Source organism: Chelon labrosus, assembly GCF_963514085.1.
Source record: "Chelon labrosus genome assembly, chromosome: 16".
Taxonomy (NCBI): Eukaryota; Metazoa; Chordata; class Actinopteri; order Mugiliformes; family Mugilidae; genus Chelon; species Chelon labrosus.
Window position 1 is genome coordinate 8,579,954 of NC_140349.1, and position 18,092 is coordinate 8,598,045.

Here is an 18,092-nt window from a genome sequence, read left to right on the forward strand (position 1 = left end):
ATCTGTCCTTCTGTGTCTCCCCGAGGACAATAGCCTCATAACACATCTCAGATATGACCCCAGCTTTGTTCTGAATTATTAAACGCACCCATATCAGACACTGATATTCCCGTGCATATCTGTGACCTGACAGCGCCGTGTGTATTTGTGCGCACGTAAAACGCGCGCTCGGCTCTTAGCTCGCGTTTCATGTTTGTGTAGAATGAGGTCCTCTGTGAATTCTTCCTCCCTCTCTTTCTCACACTCCCTCCTTCCTTTCCTTTCTAGTCAAAAATGAGACTCATTCAAAACGAGGCCGAAAACACAAAACACCAGGCGAGACCAAAAGCTCCACCTAGTTGAGCTGGTTTTCTCTGGAAAAAAGGGGAAGTCACTGCGTATTTATCGAGAACTCTCTCAAGGGACGCGTCTTCGGATATGACTCCCATCTTTTCTAATATTTACAAACTCCAGACATGTTGTAACCTGTTAGGAGTTGCTAGCAGATGGCTCAGGCTGCGACACACACACACACAAAGGAGAAATACTCATTAATGACTATAAGCTTATGGAAATTAAGAATTCTTTTGATGGAACTTGTGCAGGATTCAGATGAAGAGGTTGGATGGATGAACTAAAACTCCTCACCAGCTTCACAGCAGCAGATAAAGCTGTAGATACGTTTACATGGACATATTCCTTCAACCTGAGTGAAATCTCTCTGATTAGAGATGCAAACTAAACTGTGTACATGAATATTTAATAAACTAAAAGGAATGATCTGATAAGATATACGTGTTGTGACAAATCCCCAGAGTGGCTCTGCTGTGGAGTGTGAAATCTGACAGAAATAACAAATGTGCTTCTTCTTTTTACCCACATTTTTTTTTTTATATTGCTGCTGCCCACTATTATTTATTTTTTGCTCTTTTAAAAAACACTTGTTGGATCATTTTATTGTTTCGCTACCTCCGTGTTTCCGTCCCTCCTGGAAACTAGAAAACATCCAGAGAGAGATGATCAAATCAAGTGTATCTACGCTTGGTGCTAATTTTCTTCTTTTGAATGGATTTAAATCACCTCCCTCACTCCGATAACTATAATTATCTCTGATCAGACCAGTCTACTCCAGTTGAGGTGGTCACGTGAGGCATTTTTGTTTTGACTATTGGACAATTATTCTAATTATTAGTGAAATACCGTGTGTCCATGTAAACGTAGCAGGTGATAATTTTGCTCTCAATTTTCGCTGATTCCTGATGCAGATAATTTCCAAACTATTACCACAGTGAATCATGGGAAAACAAAAGCAGTGTGACAGTTTAAAATCTCTACAACTGTGCTGCATTTAAGACATTTTGTAGATCTACTGTTAATTGGCCGTTTCTGTATTTATTTAACGTTTACTTTTCCTTGTTTTGTGCACTGTCCTTAACAACATGCTGCTATAACACTGCACATGTCCCCACTGTAGGATAAATTAAAAGATTATCTTATGTTATAATAATTTACAATAACTGACCTCAGCTCTAATTATACATACAACCAGACTGGTTGACCAGACTGGAGTTTCAAATCCACAGGCCCATTTACAGCTGACTATGACACGTCACTCATTTTAAACTATATATAGATACAGATATTGTTTGGGACTTGTGAGTCGCTTGACTGTAATTACGTAAAGCCAGTCGCAAATGGCTCATTTGTAAATATTAGAAAATTAAACTTATTATTAAAGAACCTTTAGAGTATGTAACGCAATTGGCCGTTTATCTCTACACATAAATAACTGGTGCCTTTTTCTGACTTTTAGATGTCTAATATTTGATAATTCCTACTTTGCAACTCATAAAACAGCAAAGTCACACTCTCCTCGAGCGTTAGGTCTCATCCAACCTGAAAATGAGCTTCACACATCCCCCTCTCAGGTGTTTTTAGTCCTATATTAATTATCAGAGTTGATTCCACTGTGTGATTCTCAGGTGCAAACACACACGACACACACACACACACACATGGACGAAGCAAACACACAACAGCACTGGCTTCTTTTAAAAATCACAGCAAGGTTTTATAGTTCAGCAGAATCCTTGACAGTTGTGTTGTAATGACACGTCAAGTCTGATCCGATCAGACTATGGATGAGTTTACATGGATTTTTTTGTTTCTTTTGAAAAGCAGATCAATGTAAAAAGATGATTTTGCCACAGTGTACGTCCTTCTTGTTTCAGTCCATATAAAAACTCTTTTAAAATTACAACTTCAGACACTTCTAACACTATGAAATAGGCATTTAATGTATGTGCAGCAGAGTATAAGGGTTAAATAGACTATATGGACTCTCTATTGAGCTAGTACCGACAAATAGATAAAACATATCAACTCTTCAGATTAATTAGGAGTCATAATGATTGAAATATGAAGAATATCGAGGTAGACAGAAGAGTGTCTGCCGTCGCCCACACTTTGTGTCATCGCCCTCCCTCCCTGTCTCCTTGTCTCCTGCGGGGTGTCTCCTCACCTCCGCATCGTCTTCATTCGTCTCCGTTTTCCTTCCATTGTTTCACGTCTTATTCTTCTTCTTCTGGAAGCAGGTTGATATTGCCCCTAAGCCCCCCCCCATTTCTTCTGTAAAGTGCAGCCTCAGCCAGTCTATTTGTACCCTGTTGCGCGTCCAGTTAACAGCCCTATCTTTCTGTACTGAATGTGTGCTTGTGGGGTATTTTATTTTTTTTTTTATATATGGATGTGTGTTTGTGTTTGTGTGTGGCTCAGCTCCTGACAGCCAGCATGGAGTTGATCTCCCAGATGAGGTTGCGGAGTTGGTCCATGATCTGCTTCAGCTGCTGGTTCTTCTGCTTCAGCTTCTGCAGGAGAAAAAAATAAAAATATATATATATACATATTGTAGATGCATTTAAATATATATTAAAAAAATATGAACAGAGACAGATTTTGTCTTCATAAAAACCCATTACGTACGCTGAGGCTATTAAACTAAAGATCAAAAGATTTAGAGAAATTATCTTTTTAGCAGAACACAAATAATTCAAGGTTTGCAGCTTCAACACACCACCGAGGAGATTTAGAAGCAAATTCTGACGTCAAGCTATGAACAAAGCATAACATTAACACTCACTGTAAGTTCTTGTAAAATATAATTGAGTGTGACTGGGAAAACAGATTTCAGACGTCATGTTGTTCTTTCTTGCTGCTGCCAGTTGCTCTTTTTTTTTTTTTTAAATGGGACCTTTTTTATCGTGTCACTGTTGTGAATCTTTTGCTAGTGATTGAAAACTGATTGCTCATTCCTGCCAAACCTGGGCATGGTTTAGAAACATCTAAAAGCCTGGTGATTATGCTGCTAATTCCTCTGTGCTGCAAAATGACTGAAAACACATAAGTGAGTCACTCAGTGCAACTGAGCAGCATGTTCCCTTATTAAGAGTAAAATGGGTGCTGCAGCTCCCCTCTTACATTTCGGCCACTAAATGTATTTTAGTGGTGCCTTGGATCCATCAGTGCATTGTTTGTTCTCTGTGCAAACAATGTTTTTCCAGCACCACTTGCTCCCTTAATATTACACGGTGTTATATTGCAAAATGTGTCCGACTTTATAACGTTTTTATTAAATTTTCAACTAAATGAAATTATTTAGGCGTGTTTGGTTTCTCAAAACTTGTAGCCCAAGGCTGCAGGTAAACAAAGGCACCACTTTGAGCTGGAGGGTTAATTTGATTTAATCACACATGCACCATCCTGCTGTCGTAAAGGCTCAATATGAAAACAAATGTGCAGCTTAAAATAGTCCCCAACAAATAACAAATGCACCATTTATTAGCGTTTGTCGCCGTGCCCTAGTGGCATTTTTTGAGTGAGAGTCTACAGCCAAGCTATGCAAGGTTATGTGGAACTGTACTTGGACACAGTGGCAATGCTAACATGCTTAGCCGGTATAATTTTTAGCAGGTTCAGTATCACATTTAGTGCGTCAGCATGCTAACATCTGCTAATTTGTATTAATTTCGAACGTAGACTGTATTCACAAAAGTGAAGCCAAAGCAAGTAGAGCTCCCCCTGGTGGCTGGCTGCAGTATAGGTCATAAGCTCCACCCCCTCCATGTTAGCGGATGGGACTTGGGCCAAACTAAAACACTAAAATACACGTCAAATAATTTTTTTTCAAGGATGGTTTCTGTCATTTTAGGTAGTTAATATAATGTGGATGCATATTCAAGTGTCAAGTGTTCCAAGTTTTTTGGATAGGTATCGTTTTAGTTTGTTATTTGACGCTATAGAAACCGTGCCAACCATTACGTAAAGCGGCTCCGTGGGACCATCGTGAGAGTTGTAAAAAAATAAATAAGTACAGTATCTAATCCAACGTTTACTTGTAACTGGTGGAGGTACAGCAGAGCGTAGTATTAATTAAACAAAAACATGAGTGAGTCTGGAGGAAGTGTGGTCGGGTCACCGATATCGCGGCTATCCGTGGCTCCACTCTCGGACCGTACTGCACAGACTCTGGCTCCAAAGTCGCAAGATAGCGCTGCCCATATCCCCAGAAAAATGGTGTCAGTTTGGCCGATGCAAGGAAGTGGGGACACGTTGTCCATATTTATATACAGTCTATGGTTTCAAAGTGTAGCTGAGGCTGAAGGAAATGTCTATGTGTCTAAATGACTAATATAATACAATACAGGTTTCCTGAAAAGTGGCTTTGAACACCTGGCTAACGCTAATGTGTTGTTGTTAGCAGGAAATTAGCGCTTTCTTTTTTTTGTTCCAGGCTGTAAATATGTTTATTTCTACGGTAAAGTTGGACGTTTTAACACGGACGTCTATGGTGACTGACTCGCTTTTGGAACCAGCTGCAGTGTTTGGCACTTCTCCAACTGCTTTGTCTCAAACCAAAGTACCGCAAAAGGTAAACGTTAAAATCATTGTTGGGGATAATCAAAGTTTCCACAGACACGCTACATATATCATAAAGTACTGAGCGGTGGGCAAATTCATTACAGATTTTTGTTGTTTCACAGGATTTATTGTCAAAAGGAACTACACAGAGTAGCACCTGCCTTATCCTTTAACAGTTTACTCAGAGCTGTATGTGAAGAGGATTAATAAAAAGTTCTGGTATTTCTCCCGCAGACAATGAACAAAGTTTTCCCACAGCCCTGTTAACGTCTCCCATAGATACCGACTACTTCAGCTGACTTCATCAATCCTCGCCTCCGCTAATCGCTAAACTAACACACACATCTGGCATGCTCCAGGGGTGTTCAGGTACATCACAGAGGAGCAAACAACCGGATCGCACAGTTAGTCACACAGGGCTTTGTCCGCTGATTGCCTCTGAATGCAGCACCAAGATCTCTAAGTCAACAGCTGGCGTGGACTGAAATACACCATTGCGCAAAGTTTATACATCAACAAATAATGACTCCTAGGCAGCTGCTGCCGGAGAGCGGGAAGACTGGAAGAAGCTGCCTCAAACTAAACGTCTACATTTGGAGGTTCAAGCAAATTTAGCATTAGAGGCAGATCGCAGAAACTTGCTCAGCTGCTTTTATTCGGATAGACAGTCGGAGAATGAGAGAGGAGAGCTCCTTCACTCAGGAGCTACTGTATCTGCAGTGCAGTGAAATCTATTAAGATTAAATCCATCTCACTCTCTCGCTAACACTCCTTTAGCCATGACTAATTACCAGCCATTTTTGCAGCGCAGATAACACCTTGAGCAATCGATTTCACACAGCTCTCTTAATATCAACTGTTTAGCTGATTGTCCTTGAAGATATTTCCAGAGTGGAACATTTGGAAAGCCTCCAGTCCCCCTTTCTCTCTCTCTCCCTCTCTGGGGGTCTAAGTGCTCCTCAAGCTCTCTCACCCTTTTCTCTTACCTTCTTTCCATCTCTCCCACTTTAATCGTGCGACTGTAAGATTGTGTGTGTGTGCGCGCGAATGGCAGCGAGGGTGTATCGCATGGGATGTGCCTCATTACTCTGACGAGCGAGTCTTGAAATAACTCGCTCATTTACTGCGTATTAATGAGATGATACCCTAAGTCTTTGTAATTTCAGTCAAACGTTTCATAAACGAACTATACTCCTTGTGTTTGTGCTACATGAAGCTTTAAAAACAGAGCAGCAACCACAGATTTGACCAAAAAAAAAAAGCTTCAAAGATAGCATTTTTTTTTTTTTACTTTGATTCCAGATCCTTCCACAACAACACATCCTATGCTTTCTTTGAAGCCACACATGAAAATGCAGATTTCTCACAGTGGAAATAAGACGACGGTGGCTAGCAAAGGCTTCATTATAAAAAGGCACACTGGCGTATCTTGATATATGAATAACAAGGCGGCTATTATCACAGAAATGATTCCGCAACCTCAGGGAGACATACTTCCATTCACAACCTCGTAATTAGCGTAACTCTAATCCTTCACACCTATAATACGATATTTAGAAAAAGGGCGAAGAAAGCAGAAGAAAGAAAGAATCCCCCTTTAGTCTGAATCGAGAGGCTTTTACTTTTGCTCACAAACGCACCCCGACACAAAAACACCTCATAGGAAATCTAGCAAATAACACTCCGAGGTAACATAATAACGTCTGGATGCGTTTTGAATCCGTATTAGGCTTCTCCTGACATGCACTGGCGCCGCATCGGACGCAGCAGGGTGGCCAGTCAACAACTCATGAAAGTAAACAAGGAACCGCTGCCTGAGCTCCTGTCTCTGAAGGCCTCCTGCAGACTGGCAGACTGCCTGCCTGCCTCACACAACCTGGAAATGCCGGCAGGTGTCTGGAGTTTGGCGGAGGAGAAAGTGGAAAAGAGCAGTGACCCGAGATGGAACGGAAATAGAAGCGATAGAAATGCACCGATCAGCCACAACATTAAAACCATCTTGTGACAGTCTGCTGGGAAACGTCTGGACCTGGCATTCCTGTGGATGTTACTTAGACATGTAGCACCCACCTGGACCAGACCAGGTACCCCCACTAGATCCCAAACTGATCAAGTATCTGTGGGATGATCCATAGAGGCCCCTCCCCTCAACCCACAGGACCCAATGCCCCCCACTAACAACACCGTCAGAAGGTCCATGTCCATTTTCTGATGAGTCACAACTGCTATGGAGACACAAGGGAGCCCTACACAATATTAAGAAGGTGGTCATAATGTTATGCCTGACTGGTGTATGTGTGTGTTTTTGTGCTAGTGTGCATGTCGGTGTGTTAAACTGTGAGTGTGGGGATGAAGGGAGTATCAGTTACTGATCCACCAGTCTTGGTTTTGATCTGAACTAACATTACAGAAGATTCAGAAACAGGAAATCTTCCACATGGGAACGGAAGAGGTCTGCTGATTTTAAATTTGATGGTATCGGATTACCTGCTCAGTCCGGGATAAAAATAGGATTTTTATAGAGGATTAAGTTTAATCAATGCATTTCTAGTCTGTGTGTTCAGCTGAGAAAGCTGAGCGTGAGTAATATGTGCAGGTGTGCACAATCTGAGGGAAGTAAGGGAACAGCGTCCAAGCACGGGACGTTCAGAACATCTGGTCCGAAGACAGTCCAGTCTGCAAACAGACAGAGCCTTGTAAACAAGTCATAAGGACTCTCGAGTAGTTTATTTGAAGCTGTCATCTGAAGAGATTTAACATTCTGGCAGCAGCGGGAGTCAAAAAGAAATCCGATTCCGATCCCTGCAACTTCAGCTAAGCATGACGGACACGACGGAGTACCTGTCTTTGCTGCAATTCACCCCCAGCCGATAGACAGTAACAACAGATTTAAAACAAAATGCACATCCGTAACTAGAGTCGTGCTGCAAGTCTGATCTGAATTTATTTTGTTTTTGATTGGAAAATTAGGTTAATCTGGTTCAAGCTTCTGAAACAATTTGCTGATTTTCCGAGTATAAAGTAATTTTAAAATAAATGTTTTCCAGATGTCAGTTTCACACAATACTTGGTTTGTTTTGATATTTAATAAACTAAACAATTAATCATTTATGCTCATTTTTATTGCAAACCTGCACAGAAATCTGAAATTGGCAAAGAAGCTACAGTACGTCTCACTCCTAACTTTATAGTCTGCTGCACTGTAAAGAGAAATCTCCTCCATATCCTCTGAGTCACAGGCTGACATGAATCTGTAGCTTTTATCCTGACAGCATCTGATGCCTCATTCTCCGTCAACCTTGAAACAGCCCCATCAGTGTGGAGCTCAATGATAAAATAAGCATATATTACACAGAACTGGCTTGTGTATGTGTGAGTAATGATTAGACGTACAAGTAGTGGACCATCAGTTGAAGCCTTTAAAAAAAAAAAAAAAAAGACTAGGAGATGGACACAGAGCTGTCGGCTACCAGGACAGATAACAGTTTGTTTAAATGACACAGATGAAGTCTCTTCCATCCTTCTCTGCTTCCCCGTGTCTGCTTTTCTCAGATTTCATTCATCATTCTCCCCCACTCGCCCAAAATCAGATCAAAGAGGCTGTCCTCAGTGGAAGGGTGAAAGACAGAAGTAGAAGAAGAAGAAAAGAAAACTGAATTTTTCATCGAACATCACTGCATTAAAATTCCGCTCCAGCGAAAGTTCGCCACGAGAGAAGCTCTAACTACTGTGTCTCTTTGTGTCGCGTCGAGACAGCTCGTGGCTCAGGCCACCAAAAAGACGTCCGCTGACCTGAAATCCATTAGTCACGAATACATTCGCACATCTTTGCCGGCCCATTGGAGACTGCTTTCAATTAAAAAGCCAACAGTCACACGCTACAACCCATCACAACATGGAAATCTGTAAACACTTGGGATCAAACAACAGGGCGTCTCCAGGCTTATCCCGCTTCATAATTGCCATCTCTATATTCATTAAATGTGTGGCATTATCTCCACATTAAAGCTGATTGGGGAGGGTTTTTTCTATCCATTAGACACTATAGAAAATGAAGCTAATCTTGTAATTATATTATTATATTGAATAAGATGAAGTGTTCATCTGCTTTTCAGACATTTAACCCGTTTCATCTACGATTAAGAACGCGACCAGCACATTAAGAACCCCAGCGACGTTTTTTCTGATGAGGGGCTTGGAGATAATGGAAACAGAAACGACTTAGATCTAAATATATAAATATATAAATATATATACACACAAAGACATGCAGGAAGAGAGACAGAGGGGGAACATAGCAAGTAGAGCGAAAACGTGCCTTCACTCAGGATTCCTCTGCTAATCCGCCCTGTCGCTGGCGACTCAAATCGCAGCTTTGACTACGACGGATCTGGCTGGGAATTACAAGTGTAAGTGTCTGTGAGTGAGGAGAAGGGATTAGGGAGAGGAGAGGAGAGGAGAGGAGAGGACTAAGAAGGGGGTTAGAATAGAGGTAGAGAGGAGGAAGAGAAGAAGAGGAGGGGAAGAAGAAACTGAGAAAAGGAGGAAAAAGAGGCGACAATGGAAACAAATACAAGAGGATAATAGAGGAAAGAAAAAATCAAGGAGTAAGAGAGGAGAGGAAAGGAGAGAAAATGGAGAAGGGAAGAAGAAGCTAAGGAGACGAAAGGGAGATGACTAAGAAAGGGCTCAGAGAAAGAGAAGATGATGGAAAGAGAAATACAAGAGGAGAATAAGGAGGAAAGAACGGTTCAAGGAGAGGAGAGGAGAGGAGACCTTTCACCTTTCACTTAATGGTCCAATTTTTCCATTCATAATAAAAGCATATAAGGAAACTAAATACACTGGCTACTTAGTGGTCTAAAACTAAGAAGAGGAGAGGAGAGGAGAGAAAATGGAGAAGGGAAGAAGAAACTGTGGAGAGGAGAGGAAGGGGAGAAAACAAAGAAAATGATCAGAGGAAGAGAAGAAGGTGGAAAGAGAAACACAAGAGGAGAAGAAGGAGAAAAATAATGGATCAAGGAGCAGCAGAGGAAAGGAGAGGCCTGGAAAAGAAAAGAAAAGAAAAGAATAAGAAGAGAGGAAAGGAGAGGGAGTTGAGGCATTGGAGGAGGAGATGAGGGGAAGGAGAGTTTGAGGAGAAGAGAAGAGACAGTGGTAAAGAACCAGGAGGAAGACTAGACGCAGAAGAGGAAATGAGACAGGAAACCTTGCATACAGTCACATGTTGATGCTGCGTCTTTCATCAATATTCACACATCGACCTCGTCTTTAAACAAGCCTCTCATTAAAACGAACAAAACCTGTTTCTGAGTTCTTCACATGAAGGCTAAAGCCAGACCGCTGGCTGTCCTCCCACAGAACCAGTGTTTATGCACAAAGTGAAAATCTAATTAAATTCTAAAGCTTATAGGGGAAAAAAAAAAAAAAAAAAACGGGGTGACAAAAACTTGGAAAGCAGCCTAGGCTATGAGGAAAGGTGCTTTTCCAGAAACCAGCAAATTATGCAGGGATGACAAAATGTCCTGAAGTAAATGTAATTCCCTACCGGGAAGAAGAATTAGGACAAACTAAACTCAGGAGGCGGTACGAGCTGGTAGGATCTGTTCCCAATAAAGTAGTGTAATATCTGTCCATGCAGTCATCACAGTGATGAGGATAACATCTAGCTCGGACCTTCTAATGTTCATTTATCATACTCACTTTCTCATATTTGTTATATAAGAAGTGTAAACAATTATTTGGGTTATATCTGAGTTAAACACCATCAAATGAGGTTGAGCTGCAAAGATTCAACGTCAGCTGTGGCTTCAGGATCTTTAGTGATGTGGTACAGCAGCATGTAGTATAATTAAAAATGGTATAACTGGTATAATTAATAAACATGTAAGAGTACACCATTTTAAAATACATAGATCAGGCATAACATTATGACCACCTTCCTAATATTGTGTAGGTTTCCCTTGTGCCGCCAAAACAGTTCTGACTCATCTGAGAATGGACATGGACCTTCTGAGGGTGTCCTGGGTCCGATGGGTTGACGGGAGGGGCCTCTGTGGATCATCCCACAGATACTTGATCAGTTTGGGATCTAGTGAATTTGGAGGCCAGGTCAACGCCTTGTGCTGTTCTTCATGTTTTTATGAGTTGTTCCTAAACTGTTTTTGTGTGTGTTCCTGTGTCAGGCTGCATCCTGCTGGGGATGGTTGCTGCCATCAAGGAGTGTCATTGCTATGGGGTGGGGGTGTCTGGTCTGGTCTAGTCTAGGTGGGTGGGTGGTACATGTCTAAGTAACATCCACATGAATGAATGCCAGGTCCAAACGTTTCCCAGCAGAACACTGAACAGTCAGAAGATGGTCAATGGTATTTACTTCTCCTGTCAGTGGTTTTAATGTTGTGGCTGATCGGTGTATGTTCACTATTTGTGTGCCGATTCTATTTTTACATACATAAAAATACGTTTAAAAAAAAAGTGCACTGGGGAAATCTTTAATTAACTATGCCCAATATGTTTAATACAGACAGAAACTGACGTGGATTATTCCAGAACAACATGAAAAATGAGCACAAGCCTTTATGGAGTTTGTTTAATTTCAATCAGTGTAATATTTCTGTGCCTCGTACACTGAATACACTGATGAGTATTCATGATGCAGCCCCAACAACAGGATCGACAAACAATCCACAGAGGTGTGTCTTTGCTTAAACACTACAGCTACAACTTTATCTCAGAGAACCATTATTTTACACATAATTGATAAAAGTTAGTTATGGAAATGTTTGTCTCCTAACAAATATGCAAATCTAAATTTGTACCTGTATACTCTGTCTACTTGTATCACTAGATTAGATTTATTTTATGTCATCACAACTCCATTTTCATGCCAGTTCAGGCTGATTTTAAACGTCTTAATGTACGTACTGTACATTTAAACGAGCAATTTAGCCATGCATGGTCCCAGATCGCACTTGTTGATGTGAGTGCATGCATAGGAAACTGTTTCCGCAAAGTGAAATGTCACTTGAAGGAAAAAAAATAAATAAATAAATAAACAAATTGCCACTCAGAGGAAACTTGTAAAAAGCACAAGTGTGTTGGGGGGGAAGTAAGCCGCTTACTGCTCTCTGCCCTGTCTGGGGAACCCTGTGACGCTAAATGGGCCCTGGTTTACCATCTGACAGTATCCCACAGGGAGCCAGGCCAAGCAGCTTTAATTTGCTTGACATCAGTTAAAAAAGCCTTAATTGACTTTATAAACTTTACAGCCTTTTCTCAACGGGAAGGTTTAAGTGCCCGTGTGTTCTGTGTTTGGCACGGGCTGTCCCGGGGGGGAACGAAACCCTTTAAAAGGGATTTTGAAGGCAGATAAAAGTCTTCCCTTCCAGCAGTGGCAGAAATACAATAGCCATGTTGTCATCCTTGCATACACCTACCAACAGGGTTTTTTTGTTTTTTTTTCTCCCAATACATCCTCAGCATTGAGGTGGAAAGCCAGCAGTGTCAGGCAGCTGCTGCAGAATGGCTGCAATCGATTTAGTATCTGAGGCTAGTCGCCCCCTCGCTCTCTCCTAAGCACTTGAGTCTCTGCCAGGTAGCCCCATCGATTGGGCTTTCCTCTGTGATTTGGCTCCCAGTGATAATGAATAAGGGGCAAGAAGGTCACAGCGCTGTTGCTTTAAAACCAGTGATGGGCAGCCATGCAGGCAACTTCACCACCGGCTAAAATCCAAGGTAAGCAGATGTGTTTACTGAGTAGAGGACCTAGTGACACGTTAAACCAGGAAGATATCTATTTCACTGAAGAAGCCACAAGTTAATTACTTTTTTTTTTCTTTTTTTCTCAGACATAATCGTGTATAATACGCTCCTGTGCCCGAGTACAAGTTCATACTTAGTTCATGTGAGTTAATTTGTAAACAGAAGCAGATTAGCTACAGCAGCTTGCGAACTGATAAGGAAATTGAAATTGAAATTACAACCTCCTGAGCCGCCTGTGAAGATTCTCAGTTACCCAGGTCATGGTATATCTATTTATCCAAATTAATGTATTAATCTATCTGCTAGCTTCGGCTGCTCTCAGCTCTTCCTCACCTCGCCATTTATTTATTTTTTTTGCCTCTCCACCAGGCTGGCCTCAGTGGGACCCTCCATATGAGCTGGGTTCTGCTCAAGGCTTTTTTCCTGTTCAATAGGAGTTTATTTTTCTTGTCACTGTTGTCTTAGTCGTTCCTTTTGAGAGAAATTTAATTTTTATTAACGTTATATAAGTAAAACTGTATTTAATAGTCTACTTGAGCTTCAAGAGATCATGCCTATGCAGTCAAGCTATGAAGAAACCAAGAAGGTAAAACAAAAGGTTAAAACAAAAGACAAGCCATTCATCCAACATTTCTGCAGATGAGTATTACATTGGGATCCTAGTCATGTGAAATTTAGGTGCCTTAGTGCTCACTCAGGGGATTTCAGGCTCTAGCCCTGTTAATGATGCTGCATTAATAAAATTGAATTGTTAACTTGAACTTGAAGTGGTCATGCTTAAGTAGTCAGTGCATCTTACAACTCAGAAGGTTATGTAAAAACAAAGCACAAACAACCGGACTTGAAGGAGTTTTCTAGAAGAGGTTTTACCACTCATCCATGTAGCTTCCTCCGTTCTGAATGGCTGGTAGGGCGCTAGGAACATCTATGAGTGGTGTCAACCTAATACTCACACGACCAGAGTGTTAACGACCAAATACTCAAATTAAAAGATGTTGTTCAGGGCGGAACAGTGGCGTGGCGCTGATGCCTCACAGCAAGAAGGTTCCGGGTTCAAATCCATCGGCCGACTGGTTCCTTTCTGTGCGGAGTTTGCATGTTCTCCCTGTGTCTGCGTGGGTTCTCTCCAGGTACTCCAGCTTCCTCCCACCGTCCAAAGACATGCTCATTAGGTTAAATGGTGATTCTAAACTGGCCTTAGTTGTGCGTGTGAATGTGAATGGTTGTCTGTCTCTTTGTGTTAGCCCTGCGATAGACTGGAGACTGGTCTAAGGTGTATCCCGCCTCTCGTCCGACGACAGCTGGGATAGACTAGAGCCCCCCCGCAACCCTTCACAGGACGAGCGGTTACAGTACGGTAAAGATGAATGAATGAATGTTCAGATTAACCTCAGTAGGTAACATATTTTCCCAATTAATGGTTTTCTAACAGCTCATTGAGGGCCTGTTCAGACCTTGCATTAAGATCCGATCTGGGCTATCCGATCGAAAGTGACCAGTTTTAGGTACGTGTGTTCATCAAACCTGGAATTTACTTTTGTCTCCAGATCTGATCTCAGTTTCACGCTCTATAGCAAATAAACCCCGGCATCGTCTGGGGCGCGGTAGAACATTTCAACAGCTGATAATGGATCTCTACCGCTGCTCCACAACCAACAACAGTTCTGTTTTATGTGTTTCCGTCATGACTTTGGCTTCACACGTTAAGTTATTATTTACTGATCATCGCCCTGACGGTAGTTGGGTGTGCACAAAACTCGGATAATAACTCCAACCCTGGAAGTTTCCATACGCACCGCAATCTCCGGTAATAAAGGTAAATAAAGACAACGTAACTTAACCACGCACTGGTTAACCACACATTTCATTTATATCACGTTAATAGAGAAACTTGTCTCTAGATACTTTTCAGAGTCTGAAGAGGAAACACTAAGGCAACGATGACAACAAGAAAAACTCCCTTTTAACAGGAAGAAACCTTGAGCACAACCCAGCTCATTGAGGCTGGCTGAATAGACACAAAAAAAAAAAGGAAAAAAGGTAGAACAGAAAAAAGCAAGGAGAGGAGAAGACCCAAGCAGATAAATTCATGCATCCATCTGGGTAAAGGATACAGACAGCATATAAACATTATACAAACAAGAGGACATGACGGCAAGTGACGCATGATACATGAGTGATTGATGAAGGATAATATGAATAGCCTGAGCCAGCATTAGAAATATTATTTATAGTACTGTTCAGAGGGAACACAGTGTGATAATAAAGCTACTGTGATAAGAATAAACAGGAGCACAGAGGAAGAAGACTACGTCAGTGATGATACAGGTAAGAAAGATGATGTAATGTATATTTATGTATAAGAAGAACCATAAGCAGTTTAGAGATTTATGCATAGGAGTAAAGATGGGTTGATCAATTACAGCATGGATACAAACGATCAGCCACAACATTATGACCACTTTCCTAATATTGTGTAGTTCTCCCTTGAGCCTCCAAAACAGTTGTGTTAGTGGGGGGTCTTTGAGGGGAGGGGCCTCTGTAGATCGTCCCACAGATACTTGATCAGTTTGGGATCTAGTGAATTTGGAGGGCAGGTCAACACCTTGTGCTTTTTTGAGTTGTTCCTAAAGCGTTTTTGTGCGTCTGCCTGTGTCAGGCTGCATCCTGCTGGGGACGGCTGCTGCCATGGGGTGGGGGTGCCTGTTCTGGTCTGGGTGGGCGGTACATATCTAAGTTAAAAACATTGCACTATCACAAAATGGTCAGTTTTATTGGCAGAGTTCATAATGTACAGCTGGTCGGTGTATGTACCAAATATACCACTGTTCTTTTAGTTAACTGAAAATATATAAAAGGCAGCAAAATAACTCTGATACTGTGAGACTGATCAATAATATCAAGCTGCAGATAGATCACTCTGGCTCTACCTGCAGGCTCAGGTTTCATCAGTCCGCATTAAACCGTGTCAAACTGCTTAAACTTCCTGCTCCCTCTGTTTAATTAGAGGTCTTTCCTTTTTGACATCTGTGTCGCGCTAACTAGACAGCTCATGGCAGAAGGGGAGAGTAAAGAGGAAAGTAGAGGCTCAGCGGTGAAGTCGCTGCAGAGAGTGGCTGACACTTGAAAGCTCGCTCGGACGGCTGATTTGCAGAGCAGATGATGTGCGAGCGTTATGTTTATTTATGTGTTTGTGTTTACTGTAGGTGCATGTAAATCGAGCGTGTTCTGCGCTCGTGCGAGTTGCACACACGCATGCAAACTCGGAGAGCTCGCAGCCAGCGTTTGCAGAGCGATATCCCACCGTCTCAATCTCAAAGCAGACAGGACGCGTTTCTTTCATCTCTCTCTCAGATGTCTGTCAGGAGCTTATATCATCTGAGGCCAAGCTGAACACCTCCTCTCACACACCGAGTAAACATGATACTTCAAGGGTTTTTAATGGTTAGTGGAGGGCTCCTATGAGGCTGAGAAAACCTTTGATACAAATGTTCTTCAGGTGCAGACAACAGTTCTCAAGCTTCTTTTGACTCAGTTAAATAGGTACAATCACTCACATACGCTTAAAATCAGCTCTCCTCCAGCGAAGGAATATTGGTTTTAATTACCTCTATCGTTTTAAGAGAGAAGACAGCAGAGGGGAGGGACTAGAAAAAGAGACAGGCAGATTTTTGGAAAGATAAAAGAGGCATATTTCCAATTTAAAGCCTCCAATCCACTGGCAGGAGATGTTGTTTATTGAGTGCAAAGAAGAGCTGAGGCTGAGAGGAGATAAAGCCTCTTACTTGTGCTTCGCCGTCGTCAAAACTCTAACACACTGCTCACATACACACAAAGCAGTTTCTCGAGTTCAAATGTAAACATTTCTGCCAGCACCTGAGCAAGCAGCTTTCCCTTTACTAAATAAAAAACTAGAATGGAAAGTGATGACAGAGTTTGAAGCAAAACAAAACAGAGCAGGCTTTCAGGTGATGTAACATGCCCTTTGGCAGTCACAGCGCAGATGCTCAATCAGCTCCTGACAACAAACTCTGACTACGGCTAAATCTGGAAACAAATGCGCCTTATCAGACCATTCACACCCCTTACACAGCACACCAGAGAGGCCGCTGCTGTTGGTCGTCCACTCCTTGTTTTCGCCTCGCTCATATTAGCTGCAATATTTTTGCTGAAAGCTGAATTGTAATCCCGCGTGGTGTGAGCTGAGAACCTGAACTACACACATACCAGACCACGGCTTTCACCGCCCGAGTCCAGCTAATCCTGTGGCACACTTCTAGAAAAGATCGAGTCCAAAGAAAATCAACAAGCACGTTATTTGTTCCAAACACAAACCATTAAGCTTAATTATGCATGTATGGTAGAACCGGTACAGTTTTGCATATTAGCGGCGCTTAGAGAAAAGCTAAAGTTTTTGTGGCCGCCTTTGTGAAGATAATTTCTCGAGTCCAAAAGGCTTCTTTATATAACTTCTCAGACGGACTGTCATAGTTTAAATTAGATCTCAGAAAGGGAAAAGAGGGCAGCACAGTGTTGTGGTGGTTAGCACTGATGCCTCATAGCAAGAAGGTTCTGGGTTCTCCCTGTGTCTGCGTGGGTTCTCTCCGGGTACTCCGGCTTCCTCTCACCGTCCAAAGACATGCTCGTTAGGTTAATTGGTTGTCTGTCTCTCTGGACACAGGAGAGGTTTAGCCCTGCTGGCGAGTGGCGACCTGTCCAGGTTGTACCCCGCCTCTCGCCCAATGACAGCTGGGATACAGAAAATAGGCATAATGCTTATTTCTAATACTGAATATGAACATTTTGCCCGTTATGCATATATTTAGAATCTTAATTTATGACTAACTAAACTAAAAAGCTATTAATATGAATTTCGATATTTGCGTCTTTTCAGAAATGTTAAATTTTAGACGGATAGTGTTTATAATAGTAAAAAAAAAGAGAAAACTAGAACTATATAGACCGTGTCTTTTTCTCACACGAGTAAAAAACCTTCTCTTGCCGTTTATGGCTCCAGTGGATGTCTGATGACCCGAAAGCGCCCCAGGCCCAGACTCCTTTAAAACTAAATTAAAAACATATCTCTTTACGGGCACCTTTGGTCTTTCACATGAACTAACCCCCGTTTGATGTCTGCATCCTACATTTTCCTGTCCATTTTAAAGCAGCCTCAAAAGCACCAGAGAGATTTAAAAGCTAGCCTTACTCGCCTCTCTATATATATGTTGTACAAGTGACCTACGTTTACCACAACAGACAAATTACGTGCACAATGCAACCTGAACAAAAAGCCTCTCCAGGGCTTTCGTCTAAATAAACAATAGCTCTGAATGCTGCAGTACATGTCAGCAGTTCAGAAAAAAACTCTACCTCTAATTGCTTACATAGACCTTAAACGCTGTAACACAAAGCAGAAATAATTGGGGTTGCACTTG

General features: G+C 41.8%; 1 protein-coding gene across 2 annotated transcripts in view; it reads right to left on the bottom strand.

Annotated features, from left to right (window-relative positions):
- Positions 1-2,025: 2,025 nt before the first annotated feature.
- med30 (mediator complex subunit 30) overlaps positions 2,026-18,092 on the bottom strand; it is a 38,401-nt gene continuing 22,334 nt past the window's right edge. For both annotated transcript variants that reach the window (XM_084563492.1, XM_084563491.1), the window contains exon 5: positions 2,026-2,846. In XM_084563492.1, the coding sequence (XP_084419618.1) occupies positions 2,751-2,846 (96 nt within the window). In that variant the 3' untranslated portion in view covers positions 2,026-2,750. The remainder of the gene's footprint in view (positions 2,847-18,092) is intronic.